The following is a 21,359-nucleotide window of genomic DNA, read 5'->3' on the forward strand; positions in this document are numbered from 1 at the left end:
TAGACTACTGGAATTCTCTACTTTCTGGCTACCCGGATAAAGCAGTAAATCAACTTCGGTTAGCTCTAAACACGGCTGCTAGAATCTGGATTTTTTTTTGATCATATTGCTCCAGTGCTAGCCTCTACACTGCCTTCCTGTTAAGGCAAGGGCTGATTTCAAAGTTTTACTGCTAACCTACAAAACATTACATGGGCTTGCTGCTACCCATCTCTCCGATTTGGCCCAGGAGTGTGAAGGTAAACAGAAAGGCACTGGAGCGACGAACCACCCTTGCTGTCTCCGCCTGGCAGGTTCCTCTCTCTCCACCTGGATTCTCTGCCTCTAACCATATTATGGGGGCTGAGTCACTGGTGCTCTTCCATCCCATCCCTAGGAGGGGTGCATCACTTGAGTGGGTTGAATCACTGACGTGATCTTCCTGTCCGAGTTTGGCGCCCCCCTCAGGTTCATGCCGTGGGGGAAATATTTGTGGGCTATACCCTGCCTTATCTCAGGGTATACAAGTTGGTGGTTGAAGATATCCCTCTGGTGGTGTGGGGGCGTGTGATTAAGCAAAGTGGGTGGGGTTATATACTGCCTGGTGGGCCCTGTCCAGGGGTTTTCTCGGACAGGGCCACAGTGTCCCCTGACCCCTCCTGTATCAGCCTCCAGTATGCAATAGTTTATGTGTCGGGGGGCTAGGGTCGGTCTTATATCTGGAGTATTTCTCCTGTCTTATCCGGTATCCTGTGTGAATTGAAGTATGCTCCCTCTAATTATCTCTCCCTCCCGGAGGACCTGAGCTCTGGGACCATGCCCCAGAACTACCTGGCCTGATGACTCCTTGCTGCCCCTAGTCCACCTGGTCGTATTGTTGCTCCAGTTTCAACTGTTCTGCCTGCGGCTATGGAACCCTGACCTGTTCACCAGACATGCTACCTTGTCCTGAACCTGCTGTTATCGACTCTCTCGCTCTACGGCACCTATTATTATTTGACCCTGCTGGTCATCTATGAACGATTGAACATCTTGGCCATGCACTGTTATAATCTCAACCCGGCACAGCCAGAAAAGGACTGGACACTACTCAGACTCTTGTTCCTCTCTAGGTTTCTGCCTTTCTAGGGAGTTTTTCTTAGCCACCGTGCTTCTAAAGCTGAATTGCTTGTTGTTTGGGGTTTTAAGCTGGGTTTTTGTAGAGCACTTTGTGACATTGGCTGATGTAAAAAGGGCTTTATAAATACATTTGATTGATTTAATTGATTTATATTTAAAAACAATATAACTGAACTTCGCTGAATCAAATAGAAAGGATATTATTCCCATTCTGGAGCATGTTTATGTTTATGAAGTGTTTATGTTGAGCATAAAAGTGACCATTTGAAACAGGTCCTAGATGCTAGTGCGTATGGTCCAGTACATCATTATTTTCTTATCAATCTACAAACAATACCCCATAATGACAAAGCAAAAACAGGCTTTTAGACATTTTTGCTAATTTATTTAAAATAAAAAACTGAAATATCACATTTACATAAGTATTCAGACCCTTTACTTTGTTGAAGCACCTTTGGCAGCGATTCCAGAATCGAGTCTTCGTGGCTATGACGCTACAAGCTTGGCCCACCTGTATTTGGGGAGTTTCCTTCCATTCTTCAATGCAGATCCTCTCAAGCTCTGTCAGGTTGGATGGGGAGCATTGCTGTACAGCTATTTTCAGGTCTCTCCAGAGATGTTGGATTAGGTTCAAGCCCAGGCTCAGGCTGGGCCACTCAAGGACAATCAGAAACTTGTCCTGAAGCCACTCCTGCGTTGTCTTGGCTGTGTGCTTAGGGTCGTTGTCCTGTTGGAAGGTGAACCTTCCCCCACAGTCTGAGGTCCTGAGCGCTCTGGAGCAGGATTTCGTCAAGGATCACTGTACTTTCCTATATTCATCTTTGTCTCGATTCTGACTATTCTCCCAGTCCCTGCCGCTGAAAAACATCCCCACAGCATGATACTGCCACCACAATGCTTCATAGTAGGGATGGTGCCAGCTTTCCTCCAAAAGTGATGCTTGGCATTCAGGCCAAAGAGTTCAATCTTGGTTTCATCAGACCAGATAACCTTGTTTCTCATGGTCTGAGAGTGCCTTTTGCCTTATGGCAAACTCCAAGTGGGCTGTCATGTTCCTTTTACTGAGGAGTGGCTTCTGTCTGGCCACTCTACCATAATGGCCTGATTGGTGGAGTGCTGCAGAGATGTTTGTTCTTCTAGACGCTTCTCTCATATCCACAGAGGAACTATAGAGCTCTGTCAGTGACCATCGAGTTTTGGTCACCTCCCTCATAAAGGCCCTTCTCCCCCGATTGCTCAGTTTGGCCATGCGGCCAGCTCTAGGAAGAGTCTTCGTGGTTCAAAGCTTCTTCCATTTAAGAATGATTGAGGCCACTTTATTCTTGGGGACCTTCAATGCTGTAGAAGCTCTATGGATAATTCCTTCGACTTAATGGCTTGGTTTTTGCTCTAACATGACCTGTCAACTGTGGGACCTTATTTAGATAGGTGTGTACCTTTCCAAATCATGTCACTTCAATTGAATTTACCACAGGTGGACTCCAATCACGTTGTAGAAACATCTGAAGGTTGATCAATGGAAACAGGATGCACCTGAGCTCAATTTCGAGTCTCATAGCAAATGGTCTGAATACTCATGTAAATAAGGTATCCGTTTAAAAATAATAATAATACAAATTTAAAAACTTGTTTTTGCTGTGTCATTATGAGGTATTGTGTGTACATTGCTGAGGAAAATGTTTTATTTAATAATTTTATCACCAAAGCCCCATATACTACCCACCATTGCGACCTGTACGCTCTCATTGGCTGGCCCTCGCTTCATATTCGTCGCCAAACCCACTGGCTCCATGTCATCTACAAGACCCTGCTAGGTAAAGTCCCCCCTTATCTCAGCTCGCTGACCACCATAGCATCTCCCACCTGTAGCACACGCTCCAGCAGGTATATCTCTCTAGTCACCCCCAAAACCAATTCTTTCTTTGGCCGCCTCTCCTTCCAGTTCTCTGCTGCCAATGACTGGAACGAACTACAAAAATCTCTGAAACTGGAAACACTTATCTCCCTCACTAGCTTTAAGCACCAACTGTCAGAGCAGCTCACAGATTACTGCACCTGTACATAGCCCACCTATAATTTAGCCCAAACAACTACCTCTTTCCCTACTGTATTTAATTTTAATTTATTTATTTATTTTGCTCCTTTGCACCCCATTATTTTTATTTCTACTTTGCACATTCTTCCATTGCAAAACTACCATTCCAGTGTTTTACTTGCTATATTGTATTTACTTTGCCATCATGGCTTTTTTTGCCTTTACCTCCCTTCTCACCTCATTTGCTCACATTGTATATAGACTTGTTTATACTGTATTATTGACTGTATGTTTGTTTTACTCCATGTGTAACTCTGTGTCGTTGTATCTGTCGAACTGCTTTGCTTTATCTTGGCCAGGTCGCAATTGTAAATGAGAACTTGTTCTCAACTTGCCTACCTGGTTAAATAAAGGTAAAATAAATAAGTAAAAATTTTAGAATAAGGCTGTAACTTAAATAGTGGCAGAAGTCAAGGGGTCTGAATACTTTCCCGGAGGCACTTTATATCTACTTACAGTTGAAGTCGGAAGTTTACATACACTTAGGTTGGAGTCATTAAAACTTGTTTTTCAACCACTCAACAAGAAATTTGTGAACAAACTATAGTTTTGGCAAGTCGGTTAGGACATCTACTTTGTGCATTTTTCCAACAATTGTTTACAGACAGATTATTTCACTGTATCACAATTCCAGTGGGTCAGAAGTTTACATACACTAAGTTGACTATGCTTTTAAACAGCTTGGAAAATTCCAGAAAATGATGTCATGGCATTAGAAGCTTCTGATAGGCTAATTGACATCATTTGAGTCAATTGGAGGTGTACCTGTGGATGTATTTCAAGGCCTACCTTCAAACCCAGTGCCTCTTTGCTTGACATCATGGGAAAATCAAAGGAAATCAGCCAAGACCTCAAAAAAAGAATTGTAGACCTCCACAAGTCTGGTTCATCCTTGGGAGCAATTTCCAAATGCCTGAAGGTACCATGTTCATCTATACAAAACAATAGTACGCAAGTGTAAACACCATGGGACTACACAGCCGTCATACTGCTCAGGAAGGACATGCGTTCTGTCTCCTAGAGATGAACGTACTTGGTGCGAAAAGTGCAAATCAATCCCAGAACAACAGCAAAGGACCTTGTGAAGATGCTGAAGGAAACATGTACAAAAGTATCGATATCAACAGTAAAACGAGTCCTATATCGACATAACCTGAAAGGCAGCTCAGCAAAGAAGAAGCCACTGCTCCAAAACCGCCATAAAAAAGGCAGACTACGGTTTGCAACTGCACATGGGGACAAAGATCATACTTTTTGGAGAAATGTCCTCTGGTCTGATGAAACAAGAATACAACTGTTTGGCCATAATGACCATCGTTATGTTTGGAGGAAAAAGGGGGAGGCCGAAGAACACCATCCCAACCGTGCAGCAGTTGTGGGGGTGCTTTGATGCAGGAGGGACTGGTGCACAAAATAGATGGCATCATGATGATGGGAAATTATGTGCATATATTGAAGCAACATCTCAAGACATCAGTCAGGAAGTTAAATTCAGGCTGTAACAACAAAATATGGAAAAAGTCAAGGGGTTAAATACTTTCTGAAGGCACTGTATTTCTATAATAATGATAATAATAATAATAATGATGTCATGCTTTAGAAATGAATTCACATGGTCCTTTGTGGTTGAGCTGATAGCGCACGGTTGTTGTGAGTTACCTCGGATAAAAGCAGCTAAATGGAATTTATTATAATAAATGAGGTAAATGTCTATTGGCTTGGACTAGGAATCCATCAGCCCCTTAGCCCCTACGCAGATCCTGATTGGACGGCTTCATTAACCTTCAGTTTGAGGGGGAAAAAGCAGTGGGCAAAGGTTAAAGCTGGGATCGATCCTGGACACTAGAGAGGTGCAGACAGGCCCAATGTAAATCTTGCCGCTGATTTACTATATGATCAATACCTGTACATCGGCACGGACACGGTGCGCTCATAATAATCCCACGTCGACTCCAGGTCTGGCCGGGTGAGATTGGTGGCGTAGAAGCGCCACGCGGCCTGAGGGGGGAGAGAGAAAGAGACAGAGAGAGAGAGAGAGATGAAATAGAGAAGGATAGAGAGATGGATGAATAATACATGGAAGAGATAGAGACAAATAGAGAGAGTGAGGGAATGGGAGTAAGAAAAATAGAACGCGAGAGAGAGCAGGTCATGGTTTTGAAGGGTAGGTAATGAATACAACGGTTTCTTTATGTTCACTTTGCTGCTATCTATCTCGGTGCTCTGAGAGTGCTTTGAAATGAACGAGATCATACAAATCTTTACGTGTACAGTATTACCTTTTTTTGGAAGTAGTATTGTAGTAGTATTGTAATTAATTACAGGTCATATTTCATAGAAATCTGGAAACGCTGGACAGTTACTTTAAGGTAGCGAGGTGTGACAACCACATATCCCAGTCATAGCAAGAAAAACTTTTCAATAAAGCAGCTATCAGTGCTTTATTCAGTGCTAGAAAAGACAAGGCATGAGTGTCAGTGCAAGAAAGGCAAGGGTGTTAGGTTTTTGTAAAAAATAAATAAAAAAAGAATACTACCCAAAAATGAATTATAGAAGTTGACTAAGAGGTGGGTCCAGGATCCAGGACTAGAGTACCAGGCATTGTGACAAGGTGTGTGCCACATGGAACTTTTTGCGACATATAAACAAGTGAGCATGGTAACATCATGTACAATGCGTCTTGAAAAGTGGACCCTGAAACCGTTATTTTCAGCTCTTGTAGATCAAAGAGTATATTGTGAAATTCCCAGTAATGGTCTAAGGTACTCCGTCCGGATACCAACACTCTAAATGTTGTTGTTTTTTAGAGTGGGTAAGCGCCCTGCTTTGTTCACCTGAATAAGCCCTGCCGCAGGATTCCGACGCTTCTCAAAGTGTTTTTGTCGATGTTGCTCCTGGACCTTCAAGGCAAAGCCGGAGCCCAAGATCCCCTTAAAGATACAGAGAAACCATTAGTCACAACAACAAGCCTTTGGAAAACATTATCGATTCACAATTCAAATTGCCAAGTCCAGTGAATTACTTCAGAGTAACACTTGACTATCAAATTGCAGATGCTTCAGGCACTCATTCTGAGTTTCCTATCAGCACTCCATTTCCTTGCATTCAGTGCACATTAATAAGTTAGCTCAGCCATTTTTTCACAAATCAATAGTCTTTAACTTACTGCTGGAAGTGCAAAGAAAGACACTCCAATCAAGGTGAAGGTTGCGGCCAGAAGACGCCCGTTCCACGTTATGGGAAACTTGTCTCCATACCCAATGGTAGTCAGGGTGATCTGAGAAGGCAATCGGCAGACATCTTGAATGACATCCTTTATCAATATTCAAAGTGTTTCTTCATCTGGGCTCCCGAGTGGCACAGCGGTCTAAGACACTGCATCTCAGTGCAAGAGGCGTCATTGGGAGTCCCATAGGGCGGCACACAATAGGCCCAGCATTGTCCGGGTTTGGCCGTCATTGTAAATAAGAATTTGTTCTAAACTGACTTGCCTAGTTTAATAAAAAAAATAGCTATTAAATGGAATTCACTTTCATGGTAATTGTGGAAGTGTGACACAAGTGGGTTAAATACCACCGGCATGTTACGTCCCAAAGTTGAATCACACTAGTATCCTTCAGATTTCACACAAATACTGGGTGTTTTATGAGGACCTATAGAAATGTTCCGATTAAGAAATGCTGGGTTGTGGGGACATGATGAAATTCTTCTGTGAAGCACTGGATATTTTTATGGGGACATGCAAATATTTGGCTTTAAACAAGCGTTGAATGCTTTGTGGAGACCCGCAGAAATTATCTTATAAAAATTGAGCGCTGAATGTTTTGTGGGACTTGCTGACAATCTCCTGTCCAGCCACTGAGTGTTTTTTTGGGGGGGGACATGCTAACATTGTCCTATTAACAACTGCTGAGCGTGGTTTGTGAGGATCGGTGAAACAAGGCTTAGAGTGATGACTTACCAGGCCCCACCACAGTGCGTCTGCGTAGGTCTCAAACTGGTCGTTGTCCTCTTTCTCAGCCAGATAAACCAGGAAGGACGCCAGGATGAGGCAGAGGAAGCCAATGTACCACGCTGTGATCAGCTCCTGCAAAAAGTCAAGGTGTCAGGAAGGACTAAACAATATACTGTAGCTCTTTCATTTAGTTCAGGGACAGATTATCGAAGCAATAATACTTATGAGCAAGGAAAACCTTGCTTTATCAAATCAATATATGCCAGGTATCGCGTATTTACGTTATGACCAGAGTACCAAAGCAATATTAACTTAACCTTTTACACTCGTGGAAATCGACCTATATGGAGAGGGACGAATTTAAACGTTTCTAAAAGAAGGACTATTAAAAGCACAAGCAGTCTGCATGTCATCCTTGTAACTGTGGATCAAACATAGCGATCATAAATGTTGATACTGTAAATCACATGAGCTTTTAAATAAGGAAAAGTGAAGTGCACATTTGGACTAATGGGGGCGTGTGGTTTGTTTGTATGGTATTTATTATAATCCTCAACGTGTCATCTTTCAGAACACATTGATTTACAGCATTTCCCTCACAACAACATGTGTAGAAGTTGCCTAATCAGTGGCAGGAATGGAGGCACTGCATTGCAATTTAGGCACTTATCAGTGACAAAATTGGACATTTTCAACCCTTTATGGGATGACACTGGCTGTGAGTGGAAAGGGATACAAAGTAAAAATACATTTAAAAAATGGTTGTATGGAACAAGAGGATGGGAGTGTGGTTACATTGAATTTATAATTTCATGAAATTGCCAGAGGAGTCATACACTAAGAATGAGTTCCTATAGTCTAAATGGACAGTTCAACAGCTCCAAGTGTTCCCAACACCAGTCCCAAATGTGTATGAAAGTATTTATTGCACACCGTATCATGTCCCAAAACAATTGATGTAACTAAGACATTTTATCACGGTTATATTCACCTACGTGATCAAATATTGAGAGAACAGAATGCCACAGCTACATGAGGTTATACACTGAGTGTACAAAACATTAGGAACACCTGCTCTTTCCATGACATAGACTGACCAGGTGAAAGCTATGGTCCCTTTTTTGGTGTCACCTGTTAAATCCACTACAATCAGTGTAGGTGAAGGGCAGGAGGCAGGAGACAGGTTAAAAGAAGGATTTTTAATCCTCGAGACAATTGAGACATGGATTGTGTATGTGTGCCATTCAGAGGACAACATTTTGAAGTGCCTTTGAACGGGGTATGGTAGTAGGTGCCAGGAACACCGGTTTGAGTCTCAAGAACTGCAACACTGCTGGGTTTTTCCACACTCAACACTTTCCCGTGTGTGTCAAGAATGGTCAACCACCCAAAGGACATCCAGCCAACTTGACACATATATGGGAAGCATTGGAGTCAACATGGGCCAGCATCCATGTGGAATGCTTTCTACACCTCGTAGTCCATGCCCCGACAAATTGAGTCTTTTCTGAGGCCAATAGGGGGTGCAACTCAATATTAGGAAGGTGTTCCTAATGTTTTGTGCACTCAGTGTACACGGTATAGTAAACACTATTAGTCCATTGATTAATCAATATAAGAACAACCTGATGTAATCGGTTTGACCTACAACTCACATACACAGAGGGACCATGTCCTTCAATAAAACGGTCAACCCAAAGAATGAGGTTTAGTAGTAAATACCTCCTTTAGTGAAGTTCCTACATGAGGGAAATAAAGGTCAATATCAATTGTCAAAGTGCTGTAAAACTCAACGCTTTACTATTGATGAGAAACAACCCTTTTATTGGGCATCACTGAGCAGCGACTAACATGATAAAAACCTGTCCGTAAACCCAAAATGCATAAACTAAAAGTCCGATTTTGTACCACAGGAAATTCTCTGAAACCAAATGTGTTTTTCAATCCAGCAAATGTTGTAACCTAGAAATATGTCAGGTTATAATTTGGTAATAAAAGATCCAGTGCTGGATAGAGTATCAGGTCCACTTTGTTTGAGGGACTGACTGGTGCTGAAGTCAACACAAGGAAATACTGTGGTTGGCTACTCTGAGAAATGGGCACTTTGCCCCTCTTCAAAGAGAATGGCATTCCCTGGCATTACCTATCATTCCGGCTGCTGAGGCAGCTCCCCCGATGCCACTGTTGTCCATATTTAACCATGGGGAGGAGAGAGATAGAGAGACAGAATTGGGGATGAGATGGAGAGAGAGGGAGGAGGTAAGCGAAAGGGAGACAGAGGCAGAATAAGTGACAGAGAGACAGAGATGAGATGGAGAAAGACAGAGAAACAGAGAGAAGGAGTGAGAGAGAGAGGAAAGAACGACTGATTGAGGGGGCATCCTGGATGTGAAACATTAATGTGGCAAAATAGTCATGACCCTGACAGATGGCTGTCTGGTAATAGGCACTGCTCAACATCACAGAGACAGACATGGTGGTTAATTATCCCTGATTCCCTGGCTTATCCCTTCAGTGTTGGCAGAGTTGGGATTTTTTTTACACCTAAAAAGGACACGTAGAAATGTACTGGGTTTTTTTCAATGACACAACAGCTTCCCTATTCCCCATGTGGCAAGCGCTGGTTTAGAAAAGACGGGAAACTGCTGAGACGACAAAAACGAACTAGCAAACAGAATTAGTTGGGCTAAAAATAGCCTCCACTTTCTGGGCTGGTTCACGTGGAATTCTGTACCAGGTTTGTGAGGACACAACGTGTAAGAGAGCCTGCATCAGTCATTGATAGATCATAGTCTACATAGTCTATAGATCATAGTCTACAGTGCGTTCAGAAAGTATTGAAACCTCTTTTGTTTTTCCACATTTTGTTATGTTACAACCTGAATTTTAAAAGGATTCAATTGAGATTTAATGTGTCACTGATCTACACACAATACCCTATAATGTCAGTGGAATTTTGTTTGTAGAAATGTTAGGAATTAATAACAAATGTAACGGTGAAATGATTGAGTCAATAAGTATTCAACCCCTTTGTCGTGGCAAGCCTAAATAAGTTCAGGAACAAAATGTGCTTAACAAATCACATAATAAGTTGCATGGACTCAGTCCATGTTCAATAATAGTGGTTAACATTATTTTTTAATCACTACCCTCTCTCTGTACCCCACACATACATATTATTGTAAGGTCCCTCAATTGAGTAGAGAATTTTAAGCACAGATTCAACCAGTGAAGTTGTTCAATGCCTCACAAAGAAAGGCACCGATTGGTAAATGTGTAAAACAAACAAAAAAAGCAGACAATGAAAATCCCTTTACCTTTCAATCAATATACCAAATCATTAAAGATACTGGTGTCCTTCCTAACTCAGTTGCTGGGTAGGAAAGAAACTACTTAGGGATTTCACCATGAGGTCAATGGTGATTTTAAAACATTTACAGAGTTTAATGGTTGTGATATGCTAAAACTGAGGATGGATCAACAACATTGTAGTTAATCCACAATACTAACCTAAATGACAGAATGATAAAAAGGAAGTCTGTACAGAATAAATATATTCCAAAACAGGCATTCTGTCTGCAACAAGGCACTTTTTAGGATAAAACTAAACGGAACAAAGCTAAGCACAGGCTAAATACGAGAGGAAAACCTGGTTCAGTCTGCTTTTCAACAGACACTGGGAGACAAATTCAACATCAACAGTGTTTATTGTCTGCTGCCAAAGGTGCTTCAACAAAGTACTGAGTAAAGGGTCTGAATACTTATGTAAATATTATTTACGTTTTTAATATTTTATACATTTGCTAAACAGATGAATGAATACCGTTACGGGGTATTGTGTGTATATTGATGAGGGGGAAAAAAACAATTTAATCCATTTTAGAATAAGGCTGCAACATAGCAAAATGTGGAAAAAGTCAAGGGGGCTGAATACTTTCCGAATGCACTTTGTTTTAAGACTAAACAGAATGCGCTCTTAGGCCTACAGCTCGATGGTGGTTATACAAGGCTGCTATTTTAAGCCTACTAATGACAATGACCTTACTTATTATTATTATAATAATAAATGATGATCATAACAATAATAACAATAAGTAGATCAATAAAAAAAAAAGGATTTATTATTAATAGTTTTTTTTAAACACTAAATCAATTATAAATAATACTAAAGATATCAGTAGGCTATTAAACAAACACTCAAACAGGCAACATGAGCAGGATTTGTCACTATATATGGATGATTTATAAAGCCAGGCTCATTTAACAGTTAGGCTATTGATTATAGACTTAATTAAGTTTGGGTTTCTTCTCTTCTCACTTTTCTTAGACGATTAAAAGGCAAGGGATGTTTTCTCGTCTTCTAACTCCGCTGCTGCCACCACATCATTATTCTCAACACCAATATGCTGGTGAACTTTGCTATTATGCACCTAGCAACATGGAAGGTTCTCCCCTCTCCACAGAGGAACTCTGGAGCTCTGTCAGAGTGACCATCGGGTTCTTGGCCACCTCCCTGACCAAGGTCCTTCTCCCCCAATTGTTCAGTTTGGCCGGGCGGCCAGCTCTAGGAAGAGTCTTGGTGGTTACAAACTTCTTCCATTTAAGAATGATGGAGACCACTGTGTTCTTGGGGACTTTCAATGCTGTAGAAATGTTTTGGCACCCTTCCCCAGATCTGTGCCTCTACACAATCCTGTCTCAGAGTTCTATGGTCAAGTTCTTTGACCCCATGGATTGGTTTTTGCTCTGACATGTACTGTCAACTGTGGGACCTTATATAGACAGGTGTGTGCCTTTCCAAAACATGTCCAATCATTTGAATTTACCACAGGTGGACTCCAATCAAGTTGTAGAAACATCTGAAGGATGATCAATAGAAACAGGATGCACCTGAGCTCAATTTCGAGTCTCATAGCAAAGGGTCTGAATACTTAAGTAAATAAGGTATTAATGTTTTTTATTTTTTGCTTTGTCACTATAGGGTATTGTGTGTAGATTGACAACTTTTTAAAATTCATTCATTTTAGAATAAGGATGTAATGTAACAAAAAAAGGGGTCTGAATACTTTCCGAATGCACTGCATATGATGAGGTAATCAATTAGCAACAATATGCATTAAGCTTAGACAGAACACCAGTAAGAACGCTCCCAACCACCTGCCTTGGTGCATTCTGCTCATACTCCCAAGGCTCTGTTAAAGATCAACTTACAGTAAAAACACACTGCCTTCATCATTGTTAATGTATTAGATCACAACAAGGCTGCACAGCAATCTAGCTGTTCGATCTCACAGACAGACAGAAGAAAGACACGGTGTGACGAGCCAAATTCAATAAGAGGAAACAGTCCATGGCCGCTTCGGCTTCTGTCTGTGTCAGACTCCGGACCTGATCCATTTTGCCCTGACACTCCTCTAACAGAAGATCCCTTTAGGTTCTCTGCACATCACCGCCCTCTGCTCTTTCTCTCTGGCTCTCTATGGGGATTCTGCTGCTATGCATCTCTGGGACTGGGAGAGGGAGACACTCTTAATTCCCAATTGAGAGTGCTCCATTTATCAGACCAAGTGTGTGTCCCGAATGGCACCCTATTCTCTATATGGGGTACTACTTTTTACCAAAGCCATATAGGTCCTGGTAAAAAAATAGTGCACTACATATGGAATAAGATGCAATTTGGAATACAAACCTAAACTTCATGAGCTTTTGACAAATTGGAGGGTACATTTAGTCATAGTGGGTATGGAATTGGTCACAGCATGTCTCGTGGAGAGCTCGATGATGAGTGTGTTGTTTTCTGTGCTACGGGTGTAGTAGAACAATCTGAGAGCCGTAATGTTTCTAGAAGTTATTATTTGTTTGAGCAGCCTGTCAATCAATCTGGTTAGGGGGAGGGGACAGTCATATGGCAGTGTGATCAATGAACTTGGATAAATACACTTGACATGTGGTATCAGTTGGCTTGACTTGTCTGTGGAAGCACAAGTCCAGATATTGGATTTATAGACACATGCTGCAATGCGGGCAAAGAGCCAGATTGGAGTGGCGAGGTACACGCATCAGTTCAATGAATCAAATCTCACACACGTGCACACATAGATACACGTGTACGCACACACGCAAGCACCCACCCAGTCATTTATTACCTTGCTGTGAGCGTAAACAACAGATCCCAGGAGTTTCCAGGTGCCTCCACGGCGGTCCATCCGGATCATGCGCAAGATCTGCAGGAACCTCAAACTCCTGATGGCAGAAGTAGCAAAGACATTCCCCTGGGTTCCAGCCGCCAGCACAGAGATGGACGCAATCAGAACCATGACGTCTGGGAAAGAAACATTTCAAAAGTTTGGGGTCACTTAGAAATGTCCTTGTTTTTTAAAGAAAAGCAAAAAAATGTGTCCATTAAAATAACATAAAATTGATTAGAAATACAATGTAGCCATTGTTCATGTTGTAAATGACTATTGTAGCTGGAAACGGCAGATTATTTATGGAATATCTACATTTTCAGCAACGTTCACTCCTGTGTTCCAATGGCACTTTGTGTTAGCTAATCCCAAGTCCATCATTTTTAAAAGGCAAATTGATCATTAGAAAACCTTTTAGCACAGCTGAAAACTGTTGTTCTGATTAAAGAGGCAATACAACTGGCCTTCTTTAGACTAGTTGAGTATCAGCATTTATGGGTTCGATTACAGGCTCAAAATGGCCAGAAACAAAGCCATTTCTTCTGAAACTCATCAGTATATTCTTGTTCTGAGAAATTATGGCTATTCCATGTGAGAAATTGCCAAGAAACTAAAGATCTCGTACAACACTGTGTACTACTCCCTTTACAGAACAGCACAAACTGGATTGGGATGAGTGGGAGGCCCCGGTGCACAACTGAGCAAGAGGACAAATACATTTGAGTGTCTAGTTTGAGAAACAGATGCCTCACAAGTCCTCAACTGGCAGCTTCATTAAATTAAAACACCAGTCTCAACGACAACAGTGAAGAGGCGACTCCGGGATGCTGGCCTTCTAGGCAGAGGTCCTCTGTCCAGTGTCTGTGTTCTTTTCCCCCCATCTTAATATTTAATTTTTATTGGCTTTTTCTTTGCAACTCTGCCTAGAAGGCCAGCATTCCGGAGTCGGTTGACGTCAGAGCTCAGACTGCGCTTCACAGCACTGTATGGGAATTGACTGATAGCCGTTCTGAACATGAGCACCGCATGCGACAAAATGTTGCCCCATCCCTCCTGCTAATTGGTAAACTTTTGCACATTTTTTGTTGTCGGAGTGAAGGAAAATGCTGTAAATTAAGAGGACTCAATGTATTTTGAAAGATGAGACATTAAGGGATTATAATAAATACTGCTTTGATGTCATACAAGCAAGCCAAACACCTACGAGTCCAAATGTGCACTTCACATTTCCATATCATAAAGCCCTTCTCATATACAGCGTCAACGTTTATGATCACTACAACCAATGGTTGTTCTGAAAAGTACGAGCCTACAGTGGGGCAAAAAAGTATTTAGTCAGCCACCAATTGTGCAAGTTCTCCCACTTAAAAATATGAGAGGCCTGTAATTTTCATCATAGGTACACTTCAACTATGAGACAAAATGAGGAAAATAAATCCAGAAAATCACATTGTAGGATTTTTTACGAATTTATTTGCAAATTATGGTGGAAAATAAGTATTTGGTCAATAACAAAAGTTTATCTCAATACTTTGTTATATACCCTTTGTTGGCAATGACAGAGGTCAAACGTTTTCTGTAAGCCGTCACAAGGTTTTCACACACTGTTGCTGGTATTTTGGCCCATTCCTCCATGCAGATCTCCTCTAGAGCAGTGATGTTTTGGGGCTGTTGCTGGGCAACACGGACTTTCAACTCCCTCCAAAGATTTTCTATGGGGTTGAGATTTGGAGACTAGCTAGGTCACTCCAGGACCTTGAAATGCTTCTTATGAAGCCAGTCCTTCGTTGCCCGGGGGGGGGGGGGGGGGGGGGGTTCCTGGTCCCTTTGCAGAAAAACAGCCCCAAAGCATGATGTTTCCACCCCCATGCTTCACAGTAGGTATGGTGTTCTTTGGATGCAACTCAGCATTCTTTGTCCTCCAAACACGACGAGTTGAGTTTTTACCAAAAATTCTATTTTGGTTTCATCTGACCATATGACATTCTCCCAATCTTCTTCTGGATCATCCAAATGCTCTCTAGCAAACTTCAGATGGGCCTGGACATGTACTGGCTTAAGCAGGGGGACACGTCTGGCACTGCAGGATTTGAGTCCCTGGCGGCGTAGTGTGTTACTGATGGTAGACTTTGTTGCTTTGTTCCCAGCTCTCTGCAGGTCATTCACTAGGTCCCCCTGTGTGGTTCTGGGATTTTTGCTCACTGTTCTTGTGATAATTTTGACCCCACGGGGTGAGACCTTGCGTGGGGCCCCAGATCGAGGGAGATTATCAGTGGTCTTGTATGTCTTCCATTTCCTAATAATTGCTCCCACAGTTAATTTCTTCAAACCAAGCTGCTTACCTATTGCAGATTCAGTCTTCCCAGCCTGGTGCAGGTCGACAATTTTGTTTCTGGTGTCCTTTGACAGCTCTTTGGTCTTGGCCATAGTGGAGTTTGGAGTGTGACTGTTTGAGGTTGTGGACAGGTGTCTTTTATACTGATAACAAGTTCAAACAGGTGCCATTAATACAGGTAACGAGTGGAGGACAGAGGATTCCCCAACTGGCGCCATGCGGGCCAAGGTGGTTTTATTTGGCCCATGTTTTCTGAGCACCAAAAAATGTTTTTTTCTTGAATTTTCATTGTTGGACATAACACACCAGGGAATCAGCTCCAAGGGATTTGGGAAATCTGTTCCCAAGAACTGTATTTCCACCCATAAGAGAGAGACACATGATGATATGCAAATGTGTGCAAGGTTCGAAATGATTACGTTTTAATCAAATATTATATCTGTTTGGGCTTCTTGCAGTTTACAAATTATTTGTCATTATGTTCCGGCCCCCCGACCATGCGCTCAAGAAAGAAATCGTCCCGCGGTTGAATCTAGTTGATGAACTCTAATGTATCCTGAACAAAAATATAACACAACATGTAAAAGCGATGGTCCCATTTTTCATGAGCTGAAATAAAGGTTCCCAGAAATGCTCCATGTGCACAAAATTGTTTACATCCCTGCTAGTGAGCATTTTTCCTTTGCCAAGATAATCCATCCACCTGGCAGGTGTGGCATATAAAGAATCTGATTAAACAGCGTGATCATTTCATAGGTGCACCTTGTAATGGGGACAATAAAAGGGAGCCTCTCCATCAATAAAATGTGCAGTTTTGTTACACAACACAATGCCACAAAGGTCTCATGTTTTGAGGGAGCGTGCAATTGGCATGCTGACTGCAGGAATATCCACCAGAGCTGTTGCCCGAGAATTGAATGTTCATTTCTCTACCGTCGCTGAGTAAATACTTTTTTGCCCCACTGTAGATACTTTTGTACCTGTTTCCTCCAGATCCTTTGCTGTTGTTCTGGGATTGATTTGCACTTTTTGCACCAAAGTACGTTCATCTCTAGGAGACAGAATGCGTCTCTTTCCTGAGTGGTATGATGGCTGCGTGGTCCCATGGTGTTTATACTTGCGTGCTATTGTTTGTAAAGATAAACGTGATACCTTCAGGCATTTGGAAATTGCTCCCAAAGATGAACCAGACTTGCGGAGGTGTCCAATTTTTTTCCTGAGGTCTTGGCTGATTTCTTTTGATTTTCCCATGATGTCAAGCAAAGAGGCACTGAGTTTGAAGGTAGGCCTTGAAATACATCCACAGACATACCTCCAATTGACTCAAATGATGTCAATTAGCCTATCAGAAGTTTCGAATGCCATGACATCATTTTCTGGAATTTTCCAAGCTGTTTAAAGGCAGAGTCAACTTAGTGTATGTAAACTTCTGACCCACTGGAATTGTGATACAGTGAATTATAAGTGAAATAATCTGTCTGTAAACAATTGTTGGAAAAATTACTTGTGTCATGCACAAAGTAGACGTCCTAACCGACTTAGCAAAACTATAGTTTGTTAATAAAAAATTTGTGGAGTTGTTGAAAAACAAGTTTTAATGACTCCAACCTAAATGTATGTGAACTTCCGACTTCAATGTACCTAAAAAGGTAGGGCCGTGGATCAGAAAACCAGTCAGTATCTGGTGTTAGCACTATTTGCCTCATGCAGCGAGATACATCTCCTTCACATAGAGTTGATCAGGCTGTTGATTGTGGCCTGTGGAATTTTGTCCCACTCCTCTTCAATGGCTGTGCGAAGTTGCTGGATATTGCCGGGAACTGGAACAGGTTGTCGTACAGGTCGATCCAGAGCATTCCAAACATGCTCAATTGGTGACATGTCTGGTGAGTATGCAGTGTCATGGAAAAACTGGGACAATTTCAACTTCCTGGAATTGTGTACAGATCCTTGTGACCTAGGGCCGTGCAATATCATGAGGTGATGGCCATAAAAGTAATTTGAAATGACTTAGGAACTGTGCACACTTGTAGACACTCTTTAGTCCTCTCACTCAAACTCTTGTAATTTTTGTTGTCTTGTTTTGCACCTACCCCACATTCTCCAGGAATATTCTTATGTTACTGAATGTATCTAGAGTATTTTCAAATTTCTTTATCAACAAATGCAGCTAAAAATACAGTAAATGTAAGATGCATATCAAATCAACAGTGTAATGTTTGGATTCAGTCTTGTGTCAGTTGTACTGCTGTCTCCTCAACATTGATCTAATAATTTCCCCATATTCTCCAAACTGTTCCCTTTTTAATTGCTACCATGCTAATGCATATGCATTTTATATTTCTCTGTACGAAACATTTACATTTAGCCCTAACCATATAGATCAATTCCCACGAGTGTGAAGGGTTACGTGACCACTAGTAGACAGTTTTATCTCACTGACGACTCAGAACAGGCAGGGGTGACACAGAAGACCACAGGGGTGGTTGCATTCAAACTCACCGATCACACAGAAGGGCTTGCGGGAAAATTTCAGACGGCCACTCCATCCTCTGTATCTGCAGCAGCATCCGGCGGCCCATATCCTCACGATGTACTCCACACCAAACACTACGATGGTGACTATTTCCTAAAGACAAAAGGCTTCCTGTTATCACAGAGTTGCCCAAACATATTAAATATTATGATAATGCTTTGCTATATGCTTTAATTTTGAAGGTTGTCAAAGTTATTTTGTAAGTAGATTCATATAATATATTACATATATAGCCAACTGAGGTAAACAATAAGCAACGTGGTATGAATAGGTGACCTAATGAACAGCTAATACATGCCATTCACCCCATGTGTCTGTGTTACTGGTGTGTTTTTTGTTGTTGTTACATGTGCATTCTACATTTTACATACATATCACTTCTCTTTCTTTTATTCACAGTAGTTACCTGGAAAGAATATAGTTACTTGACATGAATCACATTTGGATAGACAGTACCCAAACACATACTGGTATAGCAGGGGTACTCAACTCTTAGCCTACGAGGTCCGGAGCCTGGTGGTTTTCTGTCCTAGATGATAATTAAATTGCACCCACCTGGTGTCCCAGGTCTAAATCAGTCCCTGATTACATGGTAACAATTAAAATGCAGTGGAATTGGCATCAAGGTCCAGAGTTGAGTTTGAGGGCTGTACAGTATAAATGATCTATCATGTTTTTTTTCTCATTACTATTATACAATATGAGCTTTTAAACCCCACCCCTCAGCTACTCTCAGTCCATCCCACCCATTTCTATAAACCGCCTTCTTTTGATTTCCATGTGTCATATATTTTTCAACTTTGCTGTTTCACATCAATTCTTAACCTTTCTAATCACATAGTATCCGCAGCTTTTAAAGTTAAAGATTAATATTTTTATATTGTTGATTGTTTGACTATGTCTTTCCAAATCTATCTATTTGTAGGGTTTCAGCCATTCAATAACTTGTGACCAGAAACAAGCCCCGTACTGGCAATACCAGAATCAGTTATCTAATGATTCTGTCTCTTTACAGCAAAATCTGCAGAGCTGAGATGGTTGTATGCACCCTATACATCAGTGTTACTTATACATTTCATGAACTATACAGTAAGTGGGAGACAAAGTGCCTACCAGTATGTACAAGGCATCTTCAGAGCTCTTCTCATACTCCTTAATGGTGGAAAACACAGAGAGGACCAGACAGGAGAAGACCAGCAGAAAACTGTGGATAACAAGATAAGAGAAAACATATTAAGGTCAATCTGTACCATGTCCAATCCAATCAAAATACACTTCAATTACAAATAGTCTTCGGTCTCCACCGATAACAACTATGAGTACCCCTATATATCACAGGCAAGTCAATAAACCTGCAAGTAATACCAATTTCACACACTGAGAGGTCTGATGGGGTTTCAGAGGCTTAACAAATGCAATTGATTAATATGGAATTGCTGAGCTTCACTGTATCCCTCTCCCAAGTCATGAAGAGACATATGAGCTATTGTAGGAGATACAAGAGATTAGTCTGACAGTAGACGGTTAGGAACCCAAGAGGGTTTGAGTCCTATAGATCAGAGCTGGGGAGGAGGGAAAAAGTCAATATATTGACAGATATGTCATTTTTCACTCTTTGGTGAAATAGATTTAAATGGTGAGTAGTGGGTGTTACAGTAGACAGTGATGTGAAGGTCGGGGTTGGGGTTAGGGCAAGGGGGATACAAGGAAATTTGAGGAGAGGAAGCTAAACTGAAAAAGGCAAAGGAAATAAAATAAGAAAAATATTGAAGACAGTATTGGTATTTCCAGAGTACTAGACCACAGGTGTAGAACTTTCTGGTAAAATAAATCAATTGTGAAACGTCCACGTCTGTTTTGGGATATTACAACAAAAAGTTATGACAAACACCGAACATTGTTTTCTTTCCCCCCAGACGTCATTTCTCTCGCGATAGTACAGCAGAATATGTACTGCACTTTTTCTTTTACCACACTGCGCTCCTCAGCTCCGTTTAGTCAACAACAACAAAAATAAATAAATGTGCCTAGGGCGACCAGTGGTGCTTTCACCTTATGCAGATCTAATCTTTACATAAACACATATTAAACCAAAATGGATCCAAAATAGAGGACCCCACCCCATAACAATTGCAATTAACTTTCCCATTACTCGTTGACACTGCTTTGGCAGATACAGTGGCTTGCGAAAGTATTCACCCCTCTTGGCATTTTTCCTAATTTGTTGCCTTACAACCTGGAATTAAAAAGGACTTTTGGGGGATTAGTATCATTTGACTTACACAACATGCCTTCCACTTTGAAGTTGCAATATATTTTCTCTTGTGAAACGAACAAGAAGACTAAAAAAACACAACACTTAAGTCAATACTTTGTACAGCCACCTTTAGCAGCAATTACAGCTGCAAGTCTCTTGTGGTATGACTCTACAAGCTTGGCACATCTAGCCACTGGGAGTTTGCCCATTCTTCAAGGCAAAACTGCTCCAGCTCCTTCAAGTTGGATGGGTTCTGCTGATGTACAGCAATCTTTAAGTCATACCACAGATTCTCAATTGGATTGAGGTCTGGGCTTTGACTAGGTCATTCCAAGACATTTAAATGTTCCCATTAAACCACTCAAGTGTTGCTTTAGCAGTATGCTTAGGGTCATTGTCCTGCTGGAAGTTGAACCTCTGTCCCAGTTTCAAATCTCTGGAAGAATGAAACAGGTTTCCCTCAAAAATGTCCCTGTATTTAGCGCCATCCATCATTCCTTCAATTCTGACCAGTTTCCCAGTCCCGGCAGATGAAAAACATCGCCACAGCATGACGCTACCACCACATGGATGGGGTTCTCGGGGTGATGAAGTGTTGGGGTGTTGGGTTTGCACCAGACATAGCGTTTTCCTTGATGGCCAAAAAGCTCAAATTTAGTCTCATCTGACCAGAGTACCTTCTTTCATATGTTTGGGGAGTCTCCCACATGCCTTTTGGCAAACACCAAACATGTTTGCTTATTTTGTCTGGACACTTCTGTAAAGCCCAGCTCTGTGGAGTGTACGGCTTAAAATGGTCGTATGAACAGATACTCCAATCTCCGCTGTTGAGCTTTGCAACTCCTTCAAGTCATCTCTTGGCAGGTTTGTAGTGGTGCCATATTCTTTCCATTTT

General features: G+C 41.5%; 1 protein-coding gene across 1 annotated transcript in view; it reads right to left on the bottom strand.

Annotated features, from left to right (window-relative positions):
• The window catches only part of LOC109897977 (potassium voltage-gated channel subfamily KQT member 2), a 79,657-nt gene that overhangs the window by 30,012 nt on the left and 28,286 nt on the right, over positions 1 to 21,359 (bottom strand). The window contains exons 2-8 of the mRNA XM_020492720.2: positions 19,321 to 19,411; positions 18,174 to 18,300; positions 13,295 to 13,470; positions 7,155 to 7,280; positions 6,360 to 6,470; positions 6,028 to 6,123; positions 5,097 to 5,191 (exon numbers count right to left, since the gene is read on the bottom strand). Of these exons, the coding sequence (XP_020348309.1) occupies positions 5,097 to 5,191; positions 6,028 to 6,123; positions 6,360 to 6,470; positions 7,155 to 7,280; positions 13,295 to 13,470; positions 18,174 to 18,300; positions 19,321 to 19,411 (822 nt within the window). The remainder of the gene's footprint in view (positions 1 to 5,096; positions 5,192 to 6,027; positions 6,124 to 6,359; positions 6,471 to 7,154; positions 7,281 to 13,294; positions 13,471 to 18,173; positions 18,301 to 19,320; positions 19,412 to 21,359) is intronic.

Source organism: Oncorhynchus kisutch, linkage group LG1 (genome assembly GCF_002021735.2).
Source record: "Oncorhynchus kisutch isolate 150728-3 linkage group LG1, Okis_V2, whole genome shotgun sequence".
Lineage (NCBI taxonomy): Eukaryota > Metazoa > Chordata > Actinopteri > Salmoniformes > Salmonidae > Oncorhynchus > Oncorhynchus kisutch.